General features: G+C 48.2%; 1 protein-coding gene across 1 annotated transcript in view; it reads left to right on the forward strand.

Moving 5' to 3' along the window:
* Positions 1-1,130: 1,130 nt before the first annotated feature.
* LOC309707363 (CD81 antigen-like) overlaps positions 1,131-24,303 on the forward strand; it is a 28,694-nt gene continuing 5,521 nt past the window's right edge. Inside the window, exons 1-5 of the mRNA XM_082534676.1 lie at positions 1,131-1,325; positions 11,458-11,572; positions 21,552-21,649; positions 23,516-23,590; positions 23,830-23,943. Coding sequence (XP_082390802.1) covers positions 1,260-1,325; positions 11,458-11,572; positions 21,552-21,649; positions 23,516-23,590; positions 23,830-23,943 — 468 coding nt within the window. The 5' untranslated portion in view covers positions 1,131-1,259. The remainder of the gene's footprint in view (positions 1,326-11,457; positions 11,573-21,551; positions 21,650-23,515; positions 23,591-23,829; positions 23,944-24,303) is intronic.

Genomic DNA, 24,303 nt, shown 5'->3' on the forward strand with positions numbered 1-24,303 from the left:
TTTGGTCATCCTGCTACCTGCAATTTTGTGGCATCCCTCTTTGATAAATCTTGTGGGTCTGTGACCGGGGAACACCACAAACGAGTACAGGAGACGTTTCAGTGCAACTGTAACATTCCTGACTGCCCGACAGACGGTAGCCTTGGAAACGTGCTCAGCGTCACCAATATTATACAGAAAGCTCCCGTTTGCAAAAAACCGAAGTGCGATACAAATAATATGCACAGAACTGAGAGAATGTCCGCGATGTGTCACATGAGCAATATTAGGCCTGAGGATGTTATTCAAATAAATTATAGATTGTGCTGAGAAACGGTAACGTTCGCACAGAAAATCATCAGGAAATGATAAAATGTCCAAACGCGCTCTGATCACTCTCTCCCGGCGGAGAGCTCTGCGGAGAATTTGGGCTTCACGATCTACTGGCTCTTCAAGGAAGGAGCACGCCATGTCCGACACTTCCTACTGTCAGGTTTCCGACAAAGGGGCGGAGACAGTCAGGGTTAGTTGTAGTAAACCTGCTAGGGGGCAGGTTAGCTTCACGGCGTGTGTCGCCATAGTGACTCACTCAGGCTTCAGCTGAACTCGCTTTGTGAAACCGAAAACCCAGAGTTTTCGTTAACTCAGGGTATACTTACTCAGTTTTTCCACTAAACCGGCTTCCTGAAACAGGGCCCAGCTCTTTGGTCAGTGTTGTTGTTTTAAATGTGTTTCCAGATAAATTTGGATAAAGAGAAAGAGACGAAACATAAACGAGGCAGAAATAATCGAGTGGTTTAAAAAATGCTTTAGTTTCGTTTGATTACTTTTTGTTCTGTTATCTTCAGCCGTAACGCCCCCCTGCTGTCCCTCTGAAAGCCCCCTCCTCTCCCCGGGAGAGCCCCTGTGACCCCCCCCCCGTCTCCTTCCAGTGAGTGAGAAAGAGAGAGCCTTCGGCGATGACGTAATCGGGAGGGTGTGTTTACCGTCTGTTTCTGTGTTTGTAAATAAAATGTAACTAAATTGCGACTCATTAACACAATGGGTTAGTTTGGCTCGCTCTCACCACCCTGCGCTCTGATTGGCCGCGCCCGCGCTTCGCTCCTCTCCGATTGGACGCTGTTTGGCTGCCAGGCGGAGGGAGGAGGGAGGGGTTGGGTGTTGCCTCGGTGTGCGAGCTTCATTCCAGTGTTGAGCTCTCTCCTGAACCGTCGCTTCGTCCTTCTGCTGCTCCTCTTGCTGTGCCTCTCTGCGCCGAACAGACCGAGTCCCGGAGCATCATGGGAGTGGAAGGCTGCACCAAATGCATCAAATACCTGCTCTTCTTCTTCAACTTCATCTTCTGGGTGAGCGCGCTCGCGTGTGTCTGTGTGTGTCCCCTAGCTGCTGGACATCGTCACGTCCCCCACCCATTTACCGCGAGGCCTGCTCCGGGACGCGCGCGCGCACATTGTCGGCAGCAGGGGCTCGCGGTGGGGAAATCACCGTCAGCGCGGGAGTCGTGGGGGAGTCGTGCGCGCGCTCTGCTTACGTAACCACATTGTACCTCCGAGGCAAAGTGTGGGTGCTGTGCGCCGACGTGCACAGGTGGGGACAGATCAGGTGTGTGACCGCGGGCGATGTTCACTGCTTGGTTTGTGTGGCAGGAAAAGTCGGAGCTGGAAGTTTGGTGTGTTTGGTGTGCGGCTTTGTGTGGATTACATCCTCCTGTATGCGTGCGTGCGTGCGTGCGTGTGTGGGTAGGATGGGTGGGTGGAGGGGTTTCCACTGGATGAGTCAAAGCCTGTTGGGTAATGGATGGTGGAAACATTTGTGGGCAGTTTGTCATCTCCTCCTCCTCCCCCTGCTGCTGCTCATGGTTTCTTCTCTCTGCTCTGTGGAAAGTCCAGGAGCGCCAAGCTGCAGTCCTGGAAAGCTGAACAGAAAGTCAGACGATCCCTGTTTTACATCCTTACTAAAAGTGAAAGTGAAGCAACCCTCCATAGCAAACAGAGGCTCTGCACCATTTCATGGGCGGAGTCCACACGCCACCACAGAGGAGTCTGAGCCGTCCCACCGGGAGCGTCTCCAGAGCAAGAAGCGAGTTTTTAAATCAGAAATAAATCCAGCATCATCCTTTGGCATCATAAGGAAGGCGGGGCTCTTCCTCGGCTTCTGCCGTTTCTCGCAGGTATCAGTGATGGCCACTCCCAGCTCGCTCTTTGTCAGCGAGCGGCGTTGTTGCCTTTTACCCCCAAACATCTCCTAAAGCTGACCGAGGCGCTCTTAGTGTCAAACCACATGAGCAGCAGCAGGCAGGTAGCCGCTCTCCAAACACAGCACCAGCCTCTGAAGCGGGTTCGGCACAGCCAGGCTCTGTTTGTGTGAGCCGGGTTAACAAAACCTCAATCCCGCGATGGTCATTGGTGCTTTGTGTCATCGGTCGAGCGCTGAAGGCTCTAAATCTTTATTGGCAGGAAAATCTGTGACACTAACAAAACTACAGTTAAAAGTCCAAACTTTAACCCTCCTTCACTTTTACCACAGCTGTCCAGTGGGCCAAATTAGAGTGTTTGCCTGGCCAATTCTGGCCCCTGGACCTTATGTTTGACACTCCTTTGATGGCCGACCTGCAGCTGTTATATGATGATAAACTTACTTAGAAATCAGCGGCTTTATCATCACCGTCGGTTAGGTCGTTGGATAAGCTGTTGTCATAGAAACAGTTTTATTTTCACATGTTTACACAGCTATTTTCTTATCAGCTGTTTACGGTAAACAAACGCGTATGTGAGCAAGTGTGGAACCTTTTATCCCGTTACAGTGTAACAGTGTTTGTAATTTCTAAAACCTTTTAGATATTTAGGCAAAAATTAGATTTTATTGTTTTAAAAAAGTCGCGTCAAGTCCTGGAATCAATGCAGCTGATGATCTCCTCGTGACCCCCACCACCTCCACCTCATGTTTTATGTTTGTTCTCACTAAAACGCCGCGCTCAGGGGACCCTTAGTTGCCCTTTGACGAGCTTCAAGACTTTAATAAATGTCTGATAAATAAAAGAATAAAGTGACTGAAGCCTCTGCTGTGTGTCACACTGCTGGGATAATTCTCCACGTTTAGCTCGGGTCTGCTGTGTCGCTCGATTTCAGCCGCTTTAATAGAAGTCACAGGAAGTGTTGTACGCGCTTCTCAGGAAGCTGCAGAGTTAAAAATGTGTGAACTTTTACATGAAAGTGCTGATCAGTGTTAGTGGAGCTGAGGAAGCAGCTGCAGCTCAGCAGCCTGTGAGCTTCCACCGCTCTCACACATCTGGCGTGTCCACGCTCCAGCGCTAACAGGAAGTCTGCGCCTTTTAAAGTGCTCCTGCAATGGAAACGTCTGAAACAACGGGCTTACCCCGAAGTTCTCCGTGTGCAGTCGTCACCTCGAAGCATGACAGTGTGTGTTTGCACGCCATTTACACACACACACACACACACACACACACACACACACACACACACACACACACACACACACACACACACAGTCTCAGACGGGGTCTCTGGATTTAATGTCTCCCCCAGGAAAATGTTGGAAAATGTCATCTTTCCTGTTTTGTCCGATAAACAGTCCATGTGTGGACGAGTAGAAGCCTGAACATATTCAACCAAGCGTGCGGCTGCTTCATTATCTTATCAGCTCCTCTAATCATCAAGCGCCATGCAGCGGCTGAACTCTAACAGATGTGTTTAATGGGGATTTCCACGGGCTGTGAATATAATTAGCAAGAAATGAGTAAAAACACAGGTGATGATGATGGTGGTGGGGGTGGGGGTGTCGATGAATGATGCAGGGTCATCCTGTCTGGAGCCCGGCCCACAATAGCCCCTGATTCTGACTGAAAGGCCCGACTCGCAGAGCCACAGCCGAGCAGTCAGCTGTGCGCCGGGGAGAAGAAGAACGCCGTTTCTGTTCCAGCAGCTCACCTGTAAAACCCTCCTGCTGCCTTTTCATCAGAGTTGTTGGCTGCAGCCTCTTTCTGTCAGTGTGGCTCAGAGCTCTCGCTGTCAAGGAGAGACAGCGAGAGCTCTGAGAAAGGAAAAAGTCAAGGATCAGCTCGACCCCACAGCCTGCGCAGCGGCGTGATGGTCCGAAGCCGACCCGGCCGCTTCCTTTTGTTTGTGCGCATGAAATAAACGTTCTCATGCTGAGCACTAATCAGTTTGACTCGTTCTGATCAGCTGGGCAGCCTGCTGCAGCTCTTATCTTCATAGTCACATTTTATTTGGTCTGCCACGCCCTCTTTCAAACCCGGCGGCTGGCGAGCAGCTGTGTTAATGATTCTCACACCTTCAGACTTTCAGGTAGAAACGATCAAACCTGAATCATGATTCTGTTTTTTCCTGCCTGCTCCAGAAACCCTGTTTCTCTTTGTGCTTGAATGAGTCTTTTATCCCTTTTGGTCTGTGAGCGTCACAGCAGCTGCTGGTTTCTCGTTATGTTTCTCGTGAACAGTCAGTTTGGTCGGTCGGGTGTCTCTGCTCGCGTGCTCGCGGCTCGTTTAGCGGGAGGTTGCATTTTTAGGTCTCCACGTGGGAAACGGCCAAATGCTGCCCAGAAATATCAGAGAGTAGCTCACCAACGAGTACCACACACGCGTGAGCGCCGCGACGTGCGCTACAGTCCACGGGGAGCGAGGAGGCGTGCAGCAGATGGTCAGAGCGCCGCGTTTAAGGACACACACACGTTACCAAACCTTCTTACTTTCACCGTGTGCCGCAGCTGCTCGTACAAAGTGTGTGCGCAGCACTGAGGCATACCACTCCATCGTAGCGGCGCACCCTGAACTTTGACCTTCTGAGGAAAAGTGTAGCCGGAGCAGAGGAATGTGGGACCGACTGATAGGAAAATACGAGCGCGTGAAGCTGGACTGAAGAGACAGCCCGGCGGGCGTTTCTGGACTCGGCCTTAGCGTTCTGTTTGCCGCCATGTTTTCAGGCGCCAGAAGCGACCTCGTTTGGATGACAGGGCGGCGTGCTGAGTTAGCACAGATACCTGCTCATTAGCGCTGAGCAACTTCCAAATGAAGCGCTTGATCTTCCCTCAGGTTCTCGGACACTCTGTTAGTGCAGCTGACCTCGCAGCAGCTGGAAGTGAGCAGGACGCCATTTTGGTTAAAAAAGCGAGAGAAATCAAAGACGTCTGAGTTTGTGTGTGCAGTGCTCAGGCAGCCGGGTCACGGTAGCACGAAGAGCGTGGGAAAGAAGCCAACTGGGCTTTGAGTTTGAAGGTGTTTGAGCTCGTAAGATGTCCCAGTTTCACTTTTCTCCCCTTTGACTAAACGTAGTCTTTAAAAGTAAAGATTGTTTCTCCATTAATCGAACTTTAAACGGTTCTTCAGGGTTAAACAGTTAAACTCTGGGTTTAATCGTGACTCCTTTTTTAATCCTCAGTTACTGGTTTTAAGGCGGGGACGAACAAACGTGTGAAATAAACCGACCGGAGAACATCTGGATCATCGCTGAAACGAAATGAAAACAATAAAAACAGTCAAACCAAAGTAACGCCGTGACTTGCTGCGTCAAACAGGATGTGGGGGTGGGGGTGGTTTGGAAAGGAGCCGCATATCCCGACCCCCACCCTTCCTCCAACCCACCCCCAGCATGCCCGACATTCTGCCTCGCGCTTGTGCGGCGGGCAGAAATAGACAGCGGTGGGAGGGAAGCTCGAGCTGAAGTGCGAGGACTTGGGCGGAGCAGCCGTGTTTTCTCTGCCTGTGAACTACGAGCTGAGCAGCAGCTATGATGGATGCAGATTCCAGTTATCCTGAAGTGGCGGCGTGGTACAAAACGCACGTGGATGCTTTTAGTGACAAGACTTCTTCTTCTTGTCCCGCTGACCCGTCCTCTTCTGGCTCCCCGTCAGGTCCCGGCATTCCCCTGAAATAGGAGAGCACCCACCATGACGCCACAGACCACACCCGGCTTCTTAAATATCCCGATACCTGCCGCGCTTCCTTTGTGTCTGGTGATGGGTCACAGCAGTCTGGCACATCTGCTCACATCTGCTTTTACACAGTGTAATAAACTGGAACCGTGTGGCTGGAGCTGGTGTGGGAGTCTGTTGCCATCACACATGTGCATGATGATGATGATGATGACGAAGGTTTCATTAAATGTTAATGACATGAAATGAAAACAAAGCTTTTATAAAGTGTTATAGGTTCATAAAATCTAAAGCCAGGTCATTTTAGTCCATTGGTAGCTGGTTGCTAGGTAACATGGCATCATGTCTGATATAGATCAGATCTTCAGAGGTCTAAGGTGTACCTGTGTGCCAGGTGTGCTTGGTTGACTGAACCGAGGTTTCGGGGCATTATCATAAAGCTGCGTCAACACAGGAAGTGACCAGAGAAAGTCGATGATGTCAGACAACTGCGGGTGAAAAAAAATGGAAGCAAAGTGGGCGGGTCCTAAGATTAACTTCCCACTACTTCGAGGTGAATGAGCCCCGCCCCTCCCTGAGCCTGGTTCTGCTGCAGGTTTCTTCCCACTGTCACCAAGCTGTCGCTCAAACGGGATGTCTGCCCGCCGGGTTTCTCAAACTGGAGTCGTCTTCACCGACGAGCTCGAGTCCCAGCTGATTTCCTGTGAGACGAAACCGTCGTCATTAACGCCTTTAATTGTTTTTGGACAACAAAGAGCATCAGGATCCTCCGGCAGCAGCTGTGAGTCACTCTGGGTTTGATCAAACTGTGATGGGATTAGTCAAACACAGGCGAGCCATTTCGTAATCCCAGCAGGCCAACTGGCCAGAGCACCAAACCAGTAACGGTTCGCCAGTCGCTGCCTTTTATTGTCCTTCAGCGCTGATGGCGTTTGACATTTAAGAAAAGCTACGAATCCGTTTGTGCACAAGTTTAAGGAAACGAATAAAGAACCAAACAAATGTTGATAAGTGCTGTCCATAAAGACCTCGCCACAGTGGGTCTTCCCACAGTGGGATGGAGGCGTGTAGACCACTCAGCTTGTTCACTGATACTGGAACAGCCCGGAGCAGTCGGTGTTCATGTCTGACCACCAGCTACAGGTGGGTGGAGTCTGGGTGGTGTAACTCGGTGCTGGAGTAAGCGAGCTGCACATCATCGTGCGCCTGCAAACCTGAGCCTTTCTAGCCTGTCAGGAGTCTCCCAGCACATTTCACCACATGTGATTCCTGCAGTGCATATTTGGGTGTTGTTGAATTATGCAGCTAAAATAATGAAGATGTTATTCTTTGCAACAACGTGGAGCAAGTATGCAAGAGGAGAAGCCGTGATCGTGGCTCTGCAGCTGCTGTGAAGGCCTGTTTGTGTAAACGAGCGAGAGTTCCAGCGAGAGCACTTTAACCCACAGACCGGTCACCAGTGATAACATCAACGATATCGCCTCATAAATACAAATTAAAATGTAAATGAATAACCGTCGGTCATTTCCATATTCCTCCAGGTCAGCCTGGAGGAGCTGCTGCAGGTAAGAGCTCAGAGTCGGCTGTGTTTGTGATCATGTAGGTGTCGCCTCCGAGTCCAGCTCCAGGCTTCATTTATGTAACGCATCTGGTTCAGCTCCAGTGATACTGACACAGCCTGCATCACTTAGTGATATTACTGTAGTTACCTGCAATGTAAAGCACCTTAACGTGACTGTTGTCGTGCTTTGATGCTGTATAAATAAAGTTAAGCTGAATGTAGAGTCAGACACGCTCCCCACGTTCAACGGTAACCTGCAGACCGATGAAGTCTGGCTGATCTGCTCACAGAGTCCAAATCTGCTCGTTTCAGAGCTTCAAACAGGAAGAATCTGTTTAAGCAAACTTTGATCTTTGGAAGGAAGTCCGACTGGATCATTTATTTATTATGAAGTACGGTTGAGTCAGTGCTCCGCAGCTAACATTTTATCTGTCCCACGAAGTGTTTTTCCTGGCAGAGCTCCTGCAGTGTCTGCACAATGGGACCAACAGGAAGTGGAATGTCTCAGCAGGACTGGCTGAAATTACATATTTTATAAAAGCCTCCAATCTGCTATTAGAATAATGTGTTTTTTCTCTAAACAATTGTGTAGCGTGATAGAGAGGAGAAGGCGGCTCTGCTCTGCTCAGTGAAAGTGAGGCCTGAGCTTGTTTTTGAAACAGGAAAGAGTTTCTTCTGCTGATGAGACTCGGACTCCAAAAAGCAAACGACTTACTGAGCTGTGACGTTTGCATTCTCTTTGATTTTAGTGCTCGGTGAGCATCGAGCTGCAAACCTCTACCTTCAACCTGTCCTGAAATGATCCCATAATCATGGTTCACGTGCTCACCAGCACCTGGTCGAGCTGGTTCCAACCCTGTTGTTTTGTTGTTTGAGGTCAACTAACGGGAAATGTTGAGCATTAGGTGAATTTTGTCTGTTTATGAAATATGTGTAGAAGATGAGGGTTCATCGTATACGTGTCCAAAGGAAGTTCTCCAGTTAATGAGGAATGAAATGAATGTGATCCAAATATCGGCCACAGCTCATCATCCCAGCAAAGCAAGACAGGAATAAAAAAAGGAGCTTGAGGGGCTCAAAGAGTTGGGTGTTCGTCCTGTAATCGGAAGGTTGCTGGTTCGATCCCCGGCTCGGACAGTCTCAGTCGTTGTGTCCTCGGGCAACACACTTCCCTACCGCCTACTGGTGTTGGCCAGAGGGGCCGATGGCGCGATATGGCAGCCTCGCCTCTGTCAGTCTGCCCCAGGGCAGCTGTGGCTACAACTGTAGCTGCCTCCACCCGTGTGTGAATGTGAGAGTGGAATTGTAAAGCGCTTTGAGGGCCCTGAAAAGCGCTATATAAATGCAATCCGTTGTTGTTGTTGTTAATAATAATAAATATAAGACGAGTGCAGGTGTGGTCATGATTTTCTGTCTGTCCAGTAAGTGATGAAGGCAGAATTGATTAATAGACCACATCCATCCACCACAGCTGCAGTCGGAGGATGAGCTCTGCGTCAGCTGGTGGAGGAATCCTCACAGCGTTGATTCAAACGGCTACAATGAGGAAATCAATCAGCGACCAATACGGACGCATCCCGGCCGCAGACGCGTCGCTTCTCAGTAACGTGTCGGGGATTACGCCGCTTCCCTCCGTTCACGTCCCTGTCGACCTGAAAGTGACGAAGCTTGGTGCAGTCACAGTGGGAGGGTGTCCACGTCTCACCGCCACGCTCCGTGAAACACGTCCACTCGGTGTTCTCCCTTTGAGCCGCATCCAGCTCGTTGAGACTCCACATTATGGTGCATTTAGCTCACGTTCCGCATGACGATCGCTGGAACTGCCCGTCGCCTCGCCAAGAGTATAAAGCTGCGTTCGTACTTTTAAATGACAAAGGTAGTAAACACCTTAAAAGGTTACTTGGCAACAAGAGGCGGGACTGTTGGTCAAACTAACTAACGACTGCAGGAGTCAGAATTTAAGAAAGACGTCCTGAGCAGTCAGAGTCCTCTGTGCTCTCCCGGCTCTGCTCGGTGATAAATGATCAATGAAAATCTGCTGCGCTTCAAAAGGGGCGGGACTTATGACACAATCCGTGTTTACCTGGACGCATGGACTCAAAGCCTGACTGGAATAAAAATGCTTTGTGTAAACGTGCCAAGAATCTGTTCCTCCAATCAGGAGTTAGATCATCAGTTTGACAGGTGTGCGTTATGTCAGCCTCACAGGGACGCGTGGCGATCTAGTCTGAAGACGTGAACATGGCTGCTGAAGGGTTTCCCTGATCCAGCTTTAAATGTGTGGAGGCGAGCCCGCCTACGCGTGGCGTGGTGCCCGCCGGGCTCTGTTGGTTTATTCTGGGCGAGGCTTGAATTGCGCTTTTCTTCGACCCTGTCAGAGGCCGCGTCGTGAGCAGAGCAGGACTTTCTGGATCCTGTTCAGTCTGGAACCTGAAGCCTGCTCCTGTTCTCGGTTTATCTTTACCTGATCTCTGTCTGGTGTCTCTGGCGGACATGTTTTTGTTTTCTCCCTCACTTCCTGGATAAGTGATGGGGTCAGACGTGCAGAAGTGATGGTTTTTGTAACCTAGCAACAAGCACTTGTGACACTGCGATGAGGATGCGGTGGGCGCGTCCAGCGACTCTCATCAATATGCGTAACTTTTTCCACATTCGGAGCGTCTGCTGTCTTTGCAAACGTCACACCGACAGTTTCCACGAAACAGTAAATGAGTCGAACAGCTGCTCGACATCTAAAAACGGCTGTAAGATGTGAACGTTCTGCACATTTTCACTCCCGTGTTGTGAAAGATGAGGACACATCACCATCAGAAAAGGAACAGCAGCGGAAAAATGAAGTTACGAATCCGACCGCCGTCTCCCATCTGATTTTAAACAAACTTCAGTCAGGTTTCTGACGCTGAAACGAATAAACGCTCCGTAACGAGGGCGTGCTCGTACCCTCAGACCACCCTCGCTCACTTCTGTTGCTGACCCGTTATGTAAACCGGTCTTGTTGGTGGGGTTGCTGCTGTCGGGGGTAAAGAGTTGAGTGCTTCTTAGGAAACAGCTCAGAGACCGTTTAGCCTCCCTGAGTCATGCTCCAAGTGCGTGTGTCGTGGTGTTGATCTGGTTGCTAGGCAGCAGCATGCTGTAGAGCTGGAATGGACCTCGATAATGGAGGAGGAGGAGGAGGAAGATGGGGGTTGTTTTGGTTTCAGTGAAGCTTGAGTTTAAAATGGAGATGATGAGCGTCATTTTTCAGCTTCACAGCTTCAGCAGATTGGTGTTATTGTCCTCGTGTAGATCACAGCTGCGTTTATAGAAATCAGGACTTGATCTTTTTGGATGAATTTGGAGATTACATCAGTCCAACATACTGTCATGGATACAGGAAGGAAACCAGTCATTGAACTTTCCTCCTCACTCTGACTTTACTCTGACGGCGCTTCTTCCTGCAGTCGTCTTCGTCTGTGTGTGTGTTTAATTTGAAATGGAAATGTGTGTTTTGCCTCTGAGGCAGCAGCTGCCGCTGCAGCGGCTGCTGCTGCCGGCTTGTTGTTATCAGGCCCTCACAGAGATTTCCTCTGACTGGGGGAACGTGTCGCTTCAGATCGGTTGCAGATGTGTGGACTTGTTTCTCAGACCGATGGTGGAGTGTACACCAGAAGGTGATGGGCTGAATGAAGATGCGTTCAACTTTTCTCTGTTTTTGATGGTTCAGTTTCTCTGAGGAGCCTCATTTGAGCCTCATATCTACAGTCTGTGTTTTACCTGCAACAGGTGGGGGTAAGTCACGCCCCCTAAGTAGACTACTGTGGATTTTACACCCCTGAAAGAATTAGTTAGAGTGGATGCTGTGTTGAGAACTTTCAGTGCTTCACCTGCAGTCAGACAGGAAGTGAAGCCATTACTTTACTTGTTGCTCTTCCACCCTGATTTGTGCAGCTGTGTGAGTTTGGTGTTTCAGTGTGGATGCATACAAACAGCTTTCATGTGGATGACTACATGTGCCGTGTTCTGCGTTGCAGCTTACTGGAGGTGTAATCCTGGGAGTGGCCCTGTGGTTGAGACACGACCCCAAGATCTCCACCCTGCTGGGTCTCGAATATGATGGAAACCACGCCCCCAGCACCTTCTACATCAGTACGTACTCATCTGTGTCTGCTTCATGTCACGTGTGTGCTCACCACGTTATGCTCCTGTCTGTTTATGAATCTTTTATTTGTCCAGGTAAAATCTCACTGCCCTGGTTCATGGCAGCAAAGGTCAAAACAGTTAAAAACAAATCAGCGGACTTTCCTGCCGTCGTTCATTGTTAGATATTCTCAGCCCGCAGATATGAAAGCAGAAGGATTCATTTAGTGCTACAATCATAGGATGTATGTGAAACATTAGCTCGGTGCAGGTGTGATTCGCACCGATCTGAACCAGGATGCACCTGGTTGTGTAGCATGCAGCTAGACATTGGAGCTGAAAAACATCCCGTGTGAACTACAGATGCTAGCTAGCAACGAGCCTTGAGATGAAGGATAATTCTCCGTATTCTTCCTCCTGTATTTACTTTTGCTGCTCCCACCCCAGACACATGGTAACTGGACCGATTCTTATAAAGCGCTTTTCTACTCTCAAAGTGCTCTATACAACACCCAGTCACACCAGCACTGACTCTAAACTGAGTGCTGTCTAACCACATTCACACTCCGCTGGACGCATCAGAGAGCAACTTGGGGTCGATACTTGGCATGCAGACTGGAAGAGCCAGGGATCGAACCCCCGATCAGTAGGTGACCAGCTACCTCCTGAGCTACATCCACCTCCTCCACACATCTGGCCGGTGAGCAGACTGAACATGGTCACATGGTTTGTAGCGACGCATTTTTGGTTCGCTTGGAGTTCACGGGACTCGAGCCAGAGTGAACCAACTACAGGTGTGAAAATGTCCTCGGTGTTTAGCAGCTCAGTAACTTCCAGTCAAAATTGTCCTGTTCGTGCAGTGACCTCACAGCAGCCATATTATTGGTCACATGATGTCATTGAAAAGGCTCCAACAGCACAAACACGGTCCAGGTGAAGCTAGCAAACCGCTAGCAGCTTCAGCCACCTATCTGTCAAAGAGGCCACGCCCCTAATAATGCAAACTTTAATACAATTTAAACAGGTGAGTTATAGAAGTCATGAGGAAGGAAATGATCCACAGAGACCAAACAGTTTGTTTCAGGCTGTAAACATGTTTATGGGGACTGACTCGCTGCTGCCCCTGCTGGTTAGGACTGTCCTCTGTGAGCACCTGCTCACCTGGTCAGTTTTGTGCCAGTTTTATTGAGCTCATGATTAAATATATTAGTGAGTGAAGCCTTCATGTCCCTAACACTTAGTTTATACCTATTTATTAGGCACTATCAAAGTTTAACGTTGTTATTTTAACATTAATAATGAATCAATCGTGCATCTGCCTCACAGACTGAAGTAGTTCCACTTATCAGGGCATAAATAGTTTATGTGGATCTATCAGAGAAACACATCAGCTCGCTGCGATGAAAGCTCACCGTTGTCCTCCTCGCTCTTATTAAAGCTGAGATGAAATCGAATGGGTTTAAAACTTTGGACCAAAGCCGTGCAACAGATGTTCTGAAGAACGTCCAGATGTTCTGAAGAACGTCCAGATGTTCTGAAGAACGTCCAGATGAGGTTGTAGCGTGGTAGGAGGGGCCTGGGTTTGAACGCCGGTGGGGTCCCGCTGTGTGGAGTTCTCCATGTGCTTCCAAAGATTCCTGGATCAACTCCTGTGGTTCTTTCTTGGACCAAGAACCAACAAAGGAACCTGACCAGAACTTTAAATCCTCCCGACACACGACTAAAACATCCTCGTCCTCCAAATGTTCGGCTTCTTTAATTGCAGTCGTGGATTTTTGCAGCTCAGTTTTCTCTGACTGAAATCATGAATCTGGACCGCATGGCTTCTAAGCCTTCTCACATGTTTCTGAGGCTGCTGCTGTGAGTTTAAGTCACCGGAAATAAAAACACTGAGCTCTGAACTCTGAGTGGCCACCACGCCTTGTAGATGAGAGAGAGGCTGCTGCAGAGCAGCAATGGCAAAGGCTCGACGCGCTGCAGCGCGGCGATGACGGTATCGTGTCGAGCGTCAGCTGGGAACGGGCTCAGGAAACGCTGGACAGTTGGAGGATGGAAAAAGTTGATATGATGAATGTTATTTCCTGCTGAGTCGCACAGATTCAGGGTTTGACGTGCCTGATCTGTGAAGCCAGAGCATGTCGATCCCGCCTGCAGCTGCTGCAGTAATGGAGGGGGGAGGGGTTCTTGGCCCACTGCAGGCCTCTTTGTACCAATCAATCATGGTTTGAATACCACAGGGAGAGGCAGAGTGTTGCTGCTCACCATGATGTGCATCACTTTATGGACACGGCTTTCCGTTCTCTAATGGCTGCAGGAAAATGCTCACGCAGCGAAAGCCAGACTGGTTTTTGAACATCCCAGTGAGTCCAGTGCAGAGAGGCGGGCCCATTCGTGCTGTGCAGTTCTGTCACAAACACACAGTATGGAAGCTACTCCTGTTGGTGGAGCATTCAGAGCCCACTTTTTAAGCTGCTTCAGCTTCCCTGCAGTTGCTGCTGTTTCCTCTGCAAGCTGCTTTGCAACCCAACAGCTCCTCCTTTTCATTGTAACTTAGTCAGTGTGGTCATCCAGAGGAGGAGGCCAGGTGTGTGCTGGCGCAGGTATCATGGCAGGTCCTGGGGCCGTGCTGCCGTCTGACAGAACCATCAGAGGACGACACGAATAGGTTTTGTAACGGCGCCATGTTGCAACTCGGGTGGAACGTGGGATTCGTAGCATGAATGCGGTTGTCATGTGACACAGTCAGGTGGAAGTGAAGCTGAACGCTCTCAACTTCTCGTGGTATTCATGACTTGTAGGTCAGAGGCTGTTTTGAGAGCTCAGCCCGCCGCGCCCAAACCAACAGCTACTTGTGATCAGCGCTGATGGAGCGCACACAGGCCGTCACGTGATCCCGTTTAAAAACGGCTGTGACGAGATCCGAGTCGTTCCCCTGTCTGTGAGTCATCTGCAGGGAGTAGAGAGATGAAAACTGGCATTACAGGAAAAGCAGAACTGGTGTGATTTAGCAAAGTAAAAGTGAGGAAGCGTCTCGCAGGGAAAATAAAGGCGTGGCTGTTTGGACGGCGCCGTCGGGCTGCGGTTGTTAAAGGGGAAAAGCTTCGCTCATTAGAGAGGATCCACTCAGGGACTTTCTCTGCAGCGGCCTCGATGATTGCACCCTCGCATTACATAAAGCCTCCCTCTCATTCCCGAGGAGGGGAGGAAAAAACACTGTCGGGATAGGAAAAAATTCCTCACTCGCTCCTGCTCCTCCTCCTCAGTGACCCCACCCCTCCTCCCCCGTCCTCTGCGAGAGTTTCTTCTCCTTTGCTTGCTCCTGCTTTCCGTCCCCATCTGGTTGTGTTTAGCGTTCAACTCAACTTATTTTTCCGCGGCTCGATCTTTCCCCTACATCTGTTTCTCTCCTTTCTCCCGGCGCTCACAGACACAGTGACCCTCCTCTCGCCTTTCTACACGATTAAACACATGCACACACTTTAAACTGTGTTCTGAAGCAGCGGCAGACGCCTGAATAGTCGCCTTGAAATGTGCTCATGATTCTAAAAATGAGTTTCTCTTGAATTCTGGAGAAACGAATGTTGCTCAAACCCGATTTCTCACTTCCTCCACTGCCGTACTGCAGATTTCTCAGTGATGAGGAGTCAGGGGTTTGGTTTCCTGCAGGTTTGGTAATCTTTTGTTGCACAGTTAGTAAGAATTTTATCTGACCGTACAAATGCCTTTTTTAAAAATCAGGCTTACTGGAAAGAATAAAGAAGTGTAACCTGATGAGTCAGACGTAGATTCATTTTGTAAACCTTGCACTGGATCGTCCCCAACAGCTCTTCTGTCTTTGTCACGAAGTGGAACGTTGAGAATTTTATTTTGAAATGACTTCCTGTCATGTACTTCCTGTTCCAGTGGTAGATGTTCCAATTAGACATAAAGTTTCTGATAGTGTTTTTTCTACTCTTGGATCTGAATGATGTCACAGAAACGGGATAGAAGCCACACCCTTTTTTCTTTGTGAGTTGTAGCCAATTAAAAGAAAGTTGTCTCAAAGAGGGAGGAGCTAAAATGGCGTGTTGTGGAGGATGAGCTGAGGCCCAGTGTCAGAGGATTATTTTGAATATTTCAAACTGTTAATCATGCAAAGCTGCTCTTTAAGAGTCCAAGAGTAAGAGCGTGGATCAGAATAATTCCTCTTTGCATAAGTCGTCTTTGAGAGCTCAGCTGCTGCTGATGGAAAGTTAGCATGGCGCTCGCTCGGCGCTCTGGAGCGAGGCGTTAATGGCGCTGTGACGCACATGTAGAAGAACGGTATGAATATGCTTCAGTTCAAGAGTAAGCTACTTACCTACTCTTAGTTCATCTGCGAGGCCCGTGTATGATGTAATAATCATTATAATGACAGTGTGAGTGAATGCTGTTAGCGGCAGAGGCTCGTGGCGAACGTTCGGTCAGGGACGGCTGAAGTTTTGGTCTGAACTTCTCTCTCACGGACTCCATCGTGAGCTTTGAAGCTCTCGCAGATCTTCACACCTTGATTGTCACAAACGTCCTCGGTCTCTGCGACTCTTACAAGACACTGATGTGGAAGATGAAAGCCCTCTGTGAGTACTGCAGTCTCACAGAAACCAGGCGTGTACACGATAAAAGACCTGTCGACAGGTGACTCTGACGTACTCTGATTACATCCTGTGGAAACAGATGCCTGATGACAGTCGCGCAGATAGATCGTTTGTTTATATCGAAAGTTTTAAATTATGACTCGGAACCAAATATTCTCCTTTATCTTAAACATAACATTTCATATTTGCAATAAACTTTATGAATTTAAAAATGCTGAATGTGTAGGGCGGGGCCTAGTTGAGCTGTACCCAGGTAAATGTGGAGAGCATTTCCTGAAATGCACCTTTTTCACAGTAAAAGCCTCTAAACCCTCTTTTTTTAAATCTCCAGTAAATGTCTGAGGACACTGGGGCTTCAGGAAGTTCTTGTGCTCTCAGATCACTTGACTCCACTCAGTTTCCTGTTCAGCAGCAAGTCACTCACACAGCGACCCCTCCAGCACCCAGAGGAGTAAACTGAGCCCCCTGGTTTCACGTTGACTCCCACAAGAGTTGAAATGACACCGACGTGTCAGGAAGTCCCAAAGAGTCCCGGCCCTCGGCCACATTCACGGGAGGGACCAAAATGGAGCAGTGGTAAATATTCCGATACGTGGGGAATTCGTTTACTGAAAACCTCCCCTGACAACAGCCTGCGTCACATCCACTAACTTTGCTCTGTAGTTTTATTTTTAGTGCCTTTCTGGGTTCGTGCTCAAAGGTACAAAAATGGTGCATCATGAACTGGGAATAAAGAAATGAAACCACCACCGGGTTAGTCATGTGACTGCGTCACTGTGGCTAGTTCTTATTAGAGAGCATCCAACCTTTGCAGGTGGATCTGCAGGAGACTCGTCGCTTTGATGCAGAAACCTCCAGATTAAACGTTCCCGGGAACGCACATCCAAAGACGTGCAGATTTATTTATGGAAACTCGCTGATGCCCACGCATCACGTCATCGCTGTTTAAAAAGGATTTTAAAAACGTTTGTCATTTCTGTTCTTGGGAATACAGAAGTTTTCTTAAATGACACGAAATCAAATATTACATCAGAAATTCCCCTTTTGGCTTTTTGTTCTACTTCCTTTTCCAACCAAAGAAACCACATCTGCTTATCGCAGCTGTTTGTGTAATTTTGGTTTCACTGAGTGAGTGAAGGCGCTGCCTGCAGCTGGTTAATGCAGTCACAGATTTTAAAATGCCGTCGACTGTCATAGACTCTTGAAGACTGGCTTCAGTAACCCTTGACGCTCTCCTGAGGCTGCTTATAGACCAGAACGACTGGCTGTGCTTCAGGAGTGAGCGAGGGTGCTCTCTGCAGATACCCCGAGAAAAACGCACAAACTGCTCTAATGGTCGCCAAAGCACGACTTTATTGATGCATGCTGAGGATTCACAATTTGTCATTGAGGTCGTCTTTATGGGGGAAAGGGTTCAGGCAGGAAGTGTGGGCACCGCCATGTCTGCGTTTCTAGCATCAACCTTGAAGTTCCACCTTAAAGGTCTTTATCGCTTGTTCCATTGTGGATTCAGGGTTTCCTCCCGAGGCTGGACCACTGTATTAACAATAGCTGTAATAAAAGAAAAAAGTAACAGGAAGCAGCAGAAGGGAAGGTTTCCACCGTACGATGAACAATCCCCAGATGACTTCACACATGGGTAAAATATTTGGAGGTTGGGTTACAAAGGCTTGATCGTCAGAGGGAAATTCCGAGGTTATTTTCAGCAGCGAGCGGAGAAACAAACGGACGACGGCGGAAGCAGCGACTCTGTGCTCATCAGAAAAGACAAATGATAATAAATCTAAGGCTAACCCACAGAGAGCCGGGTGGAGGCAGATCTCCACCCACCACCACCAAGTCCTGCTCACAGGGGAGAAGCCGGTCGTGCCGCTGTAATCAGACTGAGGCAGAGGCAAAGAGCAGAGCTTACAGGCTCTACTGACAGACAGTGACTGTAAGGGTGACGTCTGTGGACTCACAAAGGTACCGTCTGTTTTCTGGACGGTTGAATCAAAGTTGTTGGAGCAGACGAAGTAAAGGTTTCCAGGAGAAGTCTGTGGGGGGACTTCAGACTAGGAGAGGAACCCATCAGTCTGAAAGTGGAACCACGGTTACATTTTTAACTGGATGAAGGAACGAAACAAATGTAAAGGAACCAAAGTCCTGAAGCTCCAAAAGGCCAACACCCTGAGACAGCGTCCACAGGCTGTTCTGGTTCTGGACCAGGGCTGCCACAGCTGTGTGAAAACCACCCGGGGGATTAATAAAGTTTTATTTAATCTAATAACTTTAATCTCAGCCAAACCGATTTACTCACGAACAAATAAAACCCTAAAAAAAGCCCAACAATAACATTTTTAGGTTGTCTAAGTGACTTATATATCACGTTTAACCTGAGTAGCGAAAGACGGCGGTGATCTGAAAACGATTTGTTGGGAGTTTGCGGTTCTCGGGCGCCTTCAGTGACCCTCGAGCTCCCGGTCAGCTGTCGAGCTGGTGGGTAGCAGACGTCTCCGAAAACGTCGAAGCACTTTTGCAAATATGCGGTGTCTTGATAAACGAGCAGATATTTGATGTTTACACAGCTACTTTCTCGCCTGAAAATATGTCAAAAGCTTATTTTGTGACCCAGAAAGATTAATAAGAGTAATTTTAAAACTAACTCGCTGCTGCCATTGTTGGAAACGGGAATTGGCTGGGCCGCGCTATGAATCCTGGGATATGGAAAGGGTCACGAAGGTTTTACACCAGACCCATCCTTCAAATCTGGGGGAAAGGATTGGGAGGAGTCTTTGAATTTGGACAGTCTTCGTCGTGTCGCTGTGACGTAATCAGCCTACAAATGCGGCCTCCGAAGGATGCGGCTCCTGAATTTGGACACAGCTACGATGCCGGAGGTTGCTTCTTCTTCTTCTTCGGGGTTTAACGGCAGCTGGCATCCTCGTAGATGCAGTGCTGCCATCTTCTGTTTCAGTCCTTTATTACACTCTTACAACCTACTAATTCCTGCGTCTTTCAGGATCTTACAAAGCTTCAAGTGACGCGTCGACTATTAAATTAGGCGTCGACGATTTTGATAGTCGACGTAACCGTGGCAGCCCTATACTGGACGTGGTTTGGTTATGAAACACGGACCAGAAAACTGATACTATGCAAATTATGCAGGAAACCGGCCCCCACCACAGACTCAAACACTGCAAACCTCTTCAACCACCTGCGCAAGAATCACATGACAGAGTATGCAGAGAGTTTATGGATGAGAAGCAAAAAGAGCCGTCGGGTGCTAAAAAATAAACCTCAGACTGCAGCACGCCGTGTAATAAACACTCACTAAGAGAACGGCGGCCGTTTGCATCGGTCAAAACACTCGACTCCAGCTACACGACGCGCAGCTGGAAACACTTCACGCCAGTCGAGCTGCCCGAGATTCACAGAATTTACAGAAAATGCATTATTGTGGGATTTATATCATTATCGGGATGAGAAATGTCTGTCGGGATATGAGCGTTTGGTCATATCGCACAGCCCTAGTGTCGGGTTTGGCTTTCACACTCTGACCAGCCGTGAGTCATTCCTGTGGGATTAGAGACAGCGGTCCCTCTTTGGCGGGCTCCACGTCCTTCCGTTGGTCCAGGTTCTGGTTCTGCTCGGCATAGTGGCTCAACAACCACCTCTCCACCTGCTGCAGCTCGCAGAGGTGGTGGAGTCTGTCCAAGATGGCTGAATGACGCCGAGGATAGCGGCGATCTCATTGGCAAGGAAGGAGTGGAGCTGGGAGCGAGGGGCCTGTACAGATGCAGTTTTATGTTTTCTCCAGACAAATAAAAACGAGAAACCACGGATTCTTCCTGCGGACGTTTGTCTGTAACATCTGAGAAGATCTCGGCACAAAGCCGAGGATCTCACATTCCATCAGCTCCTCTTCCTACGGAGCAGCTGAAGGATGGAGCAGAGAGGCTGTAATGGAAGCAAAGCCATAAGAGGATTAAATAAGGAGAGACAGGAAGAGACATTTAAGTAAATGCATGGTTGAGAGCATAATTCTGAATGAGAGAAAGCATTACGCAGGGAGGACGGACTGATGGCCGAGCGCCAGGAGAGCGAGGGATGAAGAGCGGCAAACCGCCAGGAGTTTGACACCGGAGAGCCGTAATGGAAGAGATGGAGGGAGCACTTGCCAAGATATCGATTTATAAATTACCCGCAGTTTTGTGGCTCCGAGCTTAAAAAAAAGAAAGAGGGGGGGGTAGAGCAGCAGTTAGTGGTCCAATAATTCAATAATGTGTGAGCTGACAAGCAGGAAGGAGGCGGGGTGAACCTCCCAAATAAAAGCATCCGAGTTGAGCGTGCGTGTTATTTTAATAAAGAAGGAGACGACTGAAACTAAACTCAAAGGAAATTTTTGAAGCTCAGATAATTATTCAGAAATTTTCTCTTTTTTTACATTTTAGTTCAGAGTTTTGTTTTTTATTATTTATCTTTGATGCCATTAACTGTAAGGTGGGTCTAAATGTGGCGCTCCATCATCTACGTACAGTCTGTGGGTTCCACAGCTGTTGAGAATAAACATTAATGTAGTTCTTTAGGCTTTTATTGTGAAAAGCAGCGTTGTGCGTGTTTACAAAGGCAAGCTGTTGCCGCGGCCGTCATCTTGAACTTTGCTGTCACTGATTTATCGGCCTTTCTTTCTTGCTGTCGCCCGTGATGGCGACACCGCCGTCCCCGCTGCGGCGGTCTCGCTCAGTGTTTGATTACATTTGCCGGGACGACAATTTGGAATCTGTTTGGGTTCGACTTCCTGTTTGTGTCCGAAGCTGCTCCGAGGGTCTGTCGTCTCTTCTTCTTCTTTGTGTTTATTCTGAGCTGAATGGTGTCAAATGTATTTGTTGGCCTTAAAGCATGAAAGTGAGAATCTGCAGGAAATAAGAAGATTTGTGCGTCTCCAGATTTTTCCAGTGAAATTGCTCCTGTGAACTGGGATCATGCTGTTCTTTAGTACGAGCTTTAACATGTTGATTCTAACATGCAGACTTTCTCTGATGCTGTAAAAACTTCACTGATAACAGACACGCTCACAGACTGGAGCTCGTTCACGCTTTTGTTCCCATCGTCCGTCTTTACCAGGAATTCTGTGCAAGCTTTAGGAAAAGTCTGTTTGGTGCCCCGACGATGGATCCGTGTGACATTACAGAGCTGCAGCTTTGTGTTAGAAACCGAGAAAAGTGTGAACATAACAGGAACATGACTCACCACCCTGGCATGAAAACAAAAGTGCGCCATCTGCTGTCCGCCACGCGTCACTACACGTGTTATAAAATGAGATGTTGTGAGTCTGTGGTCCAGGATGACTTCCACCCCTCTCGTAACGACCATCCATCTGTGCTTCTGTCTAGGTGTCCACATTCTGATCGCGGTCGGCGCGGTGATGATGGTGGTCGGCTTCCTCGGCTGTTACGGCGCCATCCAGGAGTCGCAGTGCCTGCTGGGAACTGTGAGTCACGCTGAAGCTTCCCTGTGGACTTTCACACCTGCTAATAGTTTTAATGTTTCTTTGTGTGAGACGGTGCACGAATAACGATGTGAAAAGATGCCTCGCACCAGGTTTAGCTCCTGACTCATTTCCATCTGCAGGCCCACACAGCACGAAATAAACTGTAAGATATCAGGACACATGCTCAAGCATCCAGGCAAGGAAATCCCAAAAAGTTGAATCTGGACATTTTCAGAGAAAAAACGCTACGCAAGCATTTAGGAATTCAAATCCCTTCCTTATTCTCAGACTTGTTTAAAGTAATAAAAACAGATTTAGAGCGATGCACAGTCCTGCCTCCGTCTCTCCTGCGTCGCATCGAGAGTATAGAACGAATGTGTTACCGAGACTTTTATACCTTTTTCAGATGCTGCCTGTAAACATTCCCAACTGTACATTTGATAATTTAGATAAACTTTTTTCCAAATTGATACGGCGAGGCAAACGTCCAAGGATCAAGTTTCAAACATTAAAACTGTCAAACTGCAGGGGGGGGGGGTCGGCTGTTCTACGAGACTCCTGACTGTACGGGATCGGTCTGAAACTCGGTGGCTAAACACTGAGAAGACAATATGTGAAAGATCACTGGACTCCCTGCTTTTTTCTAACTTGTGCGTACGGGGAATGGACGAGGCTCACACTAAAGATTTGGCGCAGAATCAAACAAACGTTTGGTCTTCCAAAAGAAATTTCAATGTTATCAAGCCTCTCCTCCCTGCAGGGTTTTTCTCCTACTGTGGAAGACTTCAGAGCAGGTCAAATAACAGGCGTCATAAACTTCGTCATGTTGTGAGGACCTGAGCTCATTTGAACAGCTGAGACGTCGGCTTCAGCTTCCTTCTTCGGACTGTTTTAGATTTTTTGACAAAACATAAAGACTGGAGGCAAGTTTGGAGCCCTCAGCCGTCGAGGAAATATCTCTAAAATATTTCAAAGTAATTCCTCCCCAAAGCTGATCAGTCATTTCTATAACTCATTTATGAGTTTCAATACAAGTGCAACTTTGGATATTAAGGCAAGGTGGGAAGCGGAGACTGGCACTCAAGTCTCAGAGCACACCTGGGAAGAGGTGTTCAGTGAGGCCCAAGTCTCCTCTGAGACTCGGGCCTCACCGAACACCTCTTCCCATCTGGTGACTAATTCTGGGCTGTGGAGAGAATTTAAATGGAAGGTGGTCATGAGATATTTTAGACCCCCAGACATCGTTGCTAAAATGAACCAACTCCCGACACTTGTTGGTGAAATTGTGGTACTCACTTAGCAACCCACTCACACATATCCTGGCCGTGTCCAAACATTAGCTCAGTTTGGAATAAAGCTCACTACAGTTTCCCAACAACCATTAACAAAGGACCAACAGTTAGTGAGTCTTACCAACAGCAAAACAAAGTCTCTCGTAAGAATCTTGCTCACAGCAGCACTAAAGTGTATCACCATTAAATCATGACCGGCCTTCATGTAATATGTGGATTGATAAAGTAAGATTGATCAGATGGAGGGAATAACATCTGCTCTGTGGATGCAGAGAGGCTTGTTCAGTGAGCGATGGCCCATACATGCTTATTGTTTCAATAATCCAGCAGAGGTTCACTTTTTACTGCTGCTAAGATCGTCTTATTTAATATTATCTGAAGTTTGTGCTTCTACGTTGCCTGCGTCTGTTCAACTTGTGAACATTGACAAGTGTAAGTTGCAAGGTTGTAAATTATAATAAAAAAGTTATAATAAACGCAGCAGCTGCACGGTTACCTGCACGTGTTCTCTGAGTCGGAGCTCAGGTAGAAGGACGCTCGCGCTCACCTGCTGTGTTTCTGGCCCGTCCTGCAGTTCTTCGCCTGCCTCGTCATCCTGTTCGCCTGTGAGGTTGCAGCTGGCATCTGGGGCTACATGAACAGGGACACGGTGAGTGTGCACGCTGACACTGCAGGTTAAATCGGGCATGCCGCTCTCTGATCGGGAAGCGTTTGGTCCTGGTTGACACCTGGGATTAAACATGCTTCATATAATCAGCAACCACAGACTGTACTGAGGATATGACCCAAAATTCATATCTCGATATTCTTTACCTTGTGTGAGTTATTAGTCATTAGTGTGCTTCTGTCACCAGGCAACAACTAATAACTTTATTTAAACTTTTGCAGGTTACAAAGGAGATGAAAATCTTCTACGACAACGCCTACGACAGCGCAATTAACAGCAATATGCAGGAAAAGAACAATGCCGCCACCCTTGTCCTGAAGGCCTTCCATGAGACGGTACAATGCAGATATATAACAAAATGATCATGTGAATATTTTCTTATAAAGTAAAGGGTTTTCTGAGGCGTCCTGAACCTCGTCACCTTAAAGTACAGCAAACACTGAGAACACGGTGCATGAAAAGCGGCAGAGCTGAGATAATCACACGCATGCTTTGAAGGTCACGTACAACTTGGACGTGTTGAATTTGGGAATAAAAGTTGGGAATACCAGGTGAGCTGACTTTGGAATTAGCAGAAACTAAACTCCAAATCAGAGAGATGCAGGTAGACGTCGGGTTGCACCACGCCCTCTGTTGGAGCGTCTCGTCTGTCACCGCGTTTTCACAAGAGGGTGGAGCCCTGAGTTATCGGCTAA

Source organism: Aulonocara stuartgranti, assembly GCF_965226115.1.
Source record: "Aulonocara stuartgranti genome assembly, chromosome: 1".
In the NCBI taxonomy this organism is placed as follows: domain Eukaryota; kingdom Metazoa; phylum Chordata; class Actinopteri; order Cichliformes; family Cichlidae; genus Aulonocara; species Aulonocara stuartgranti.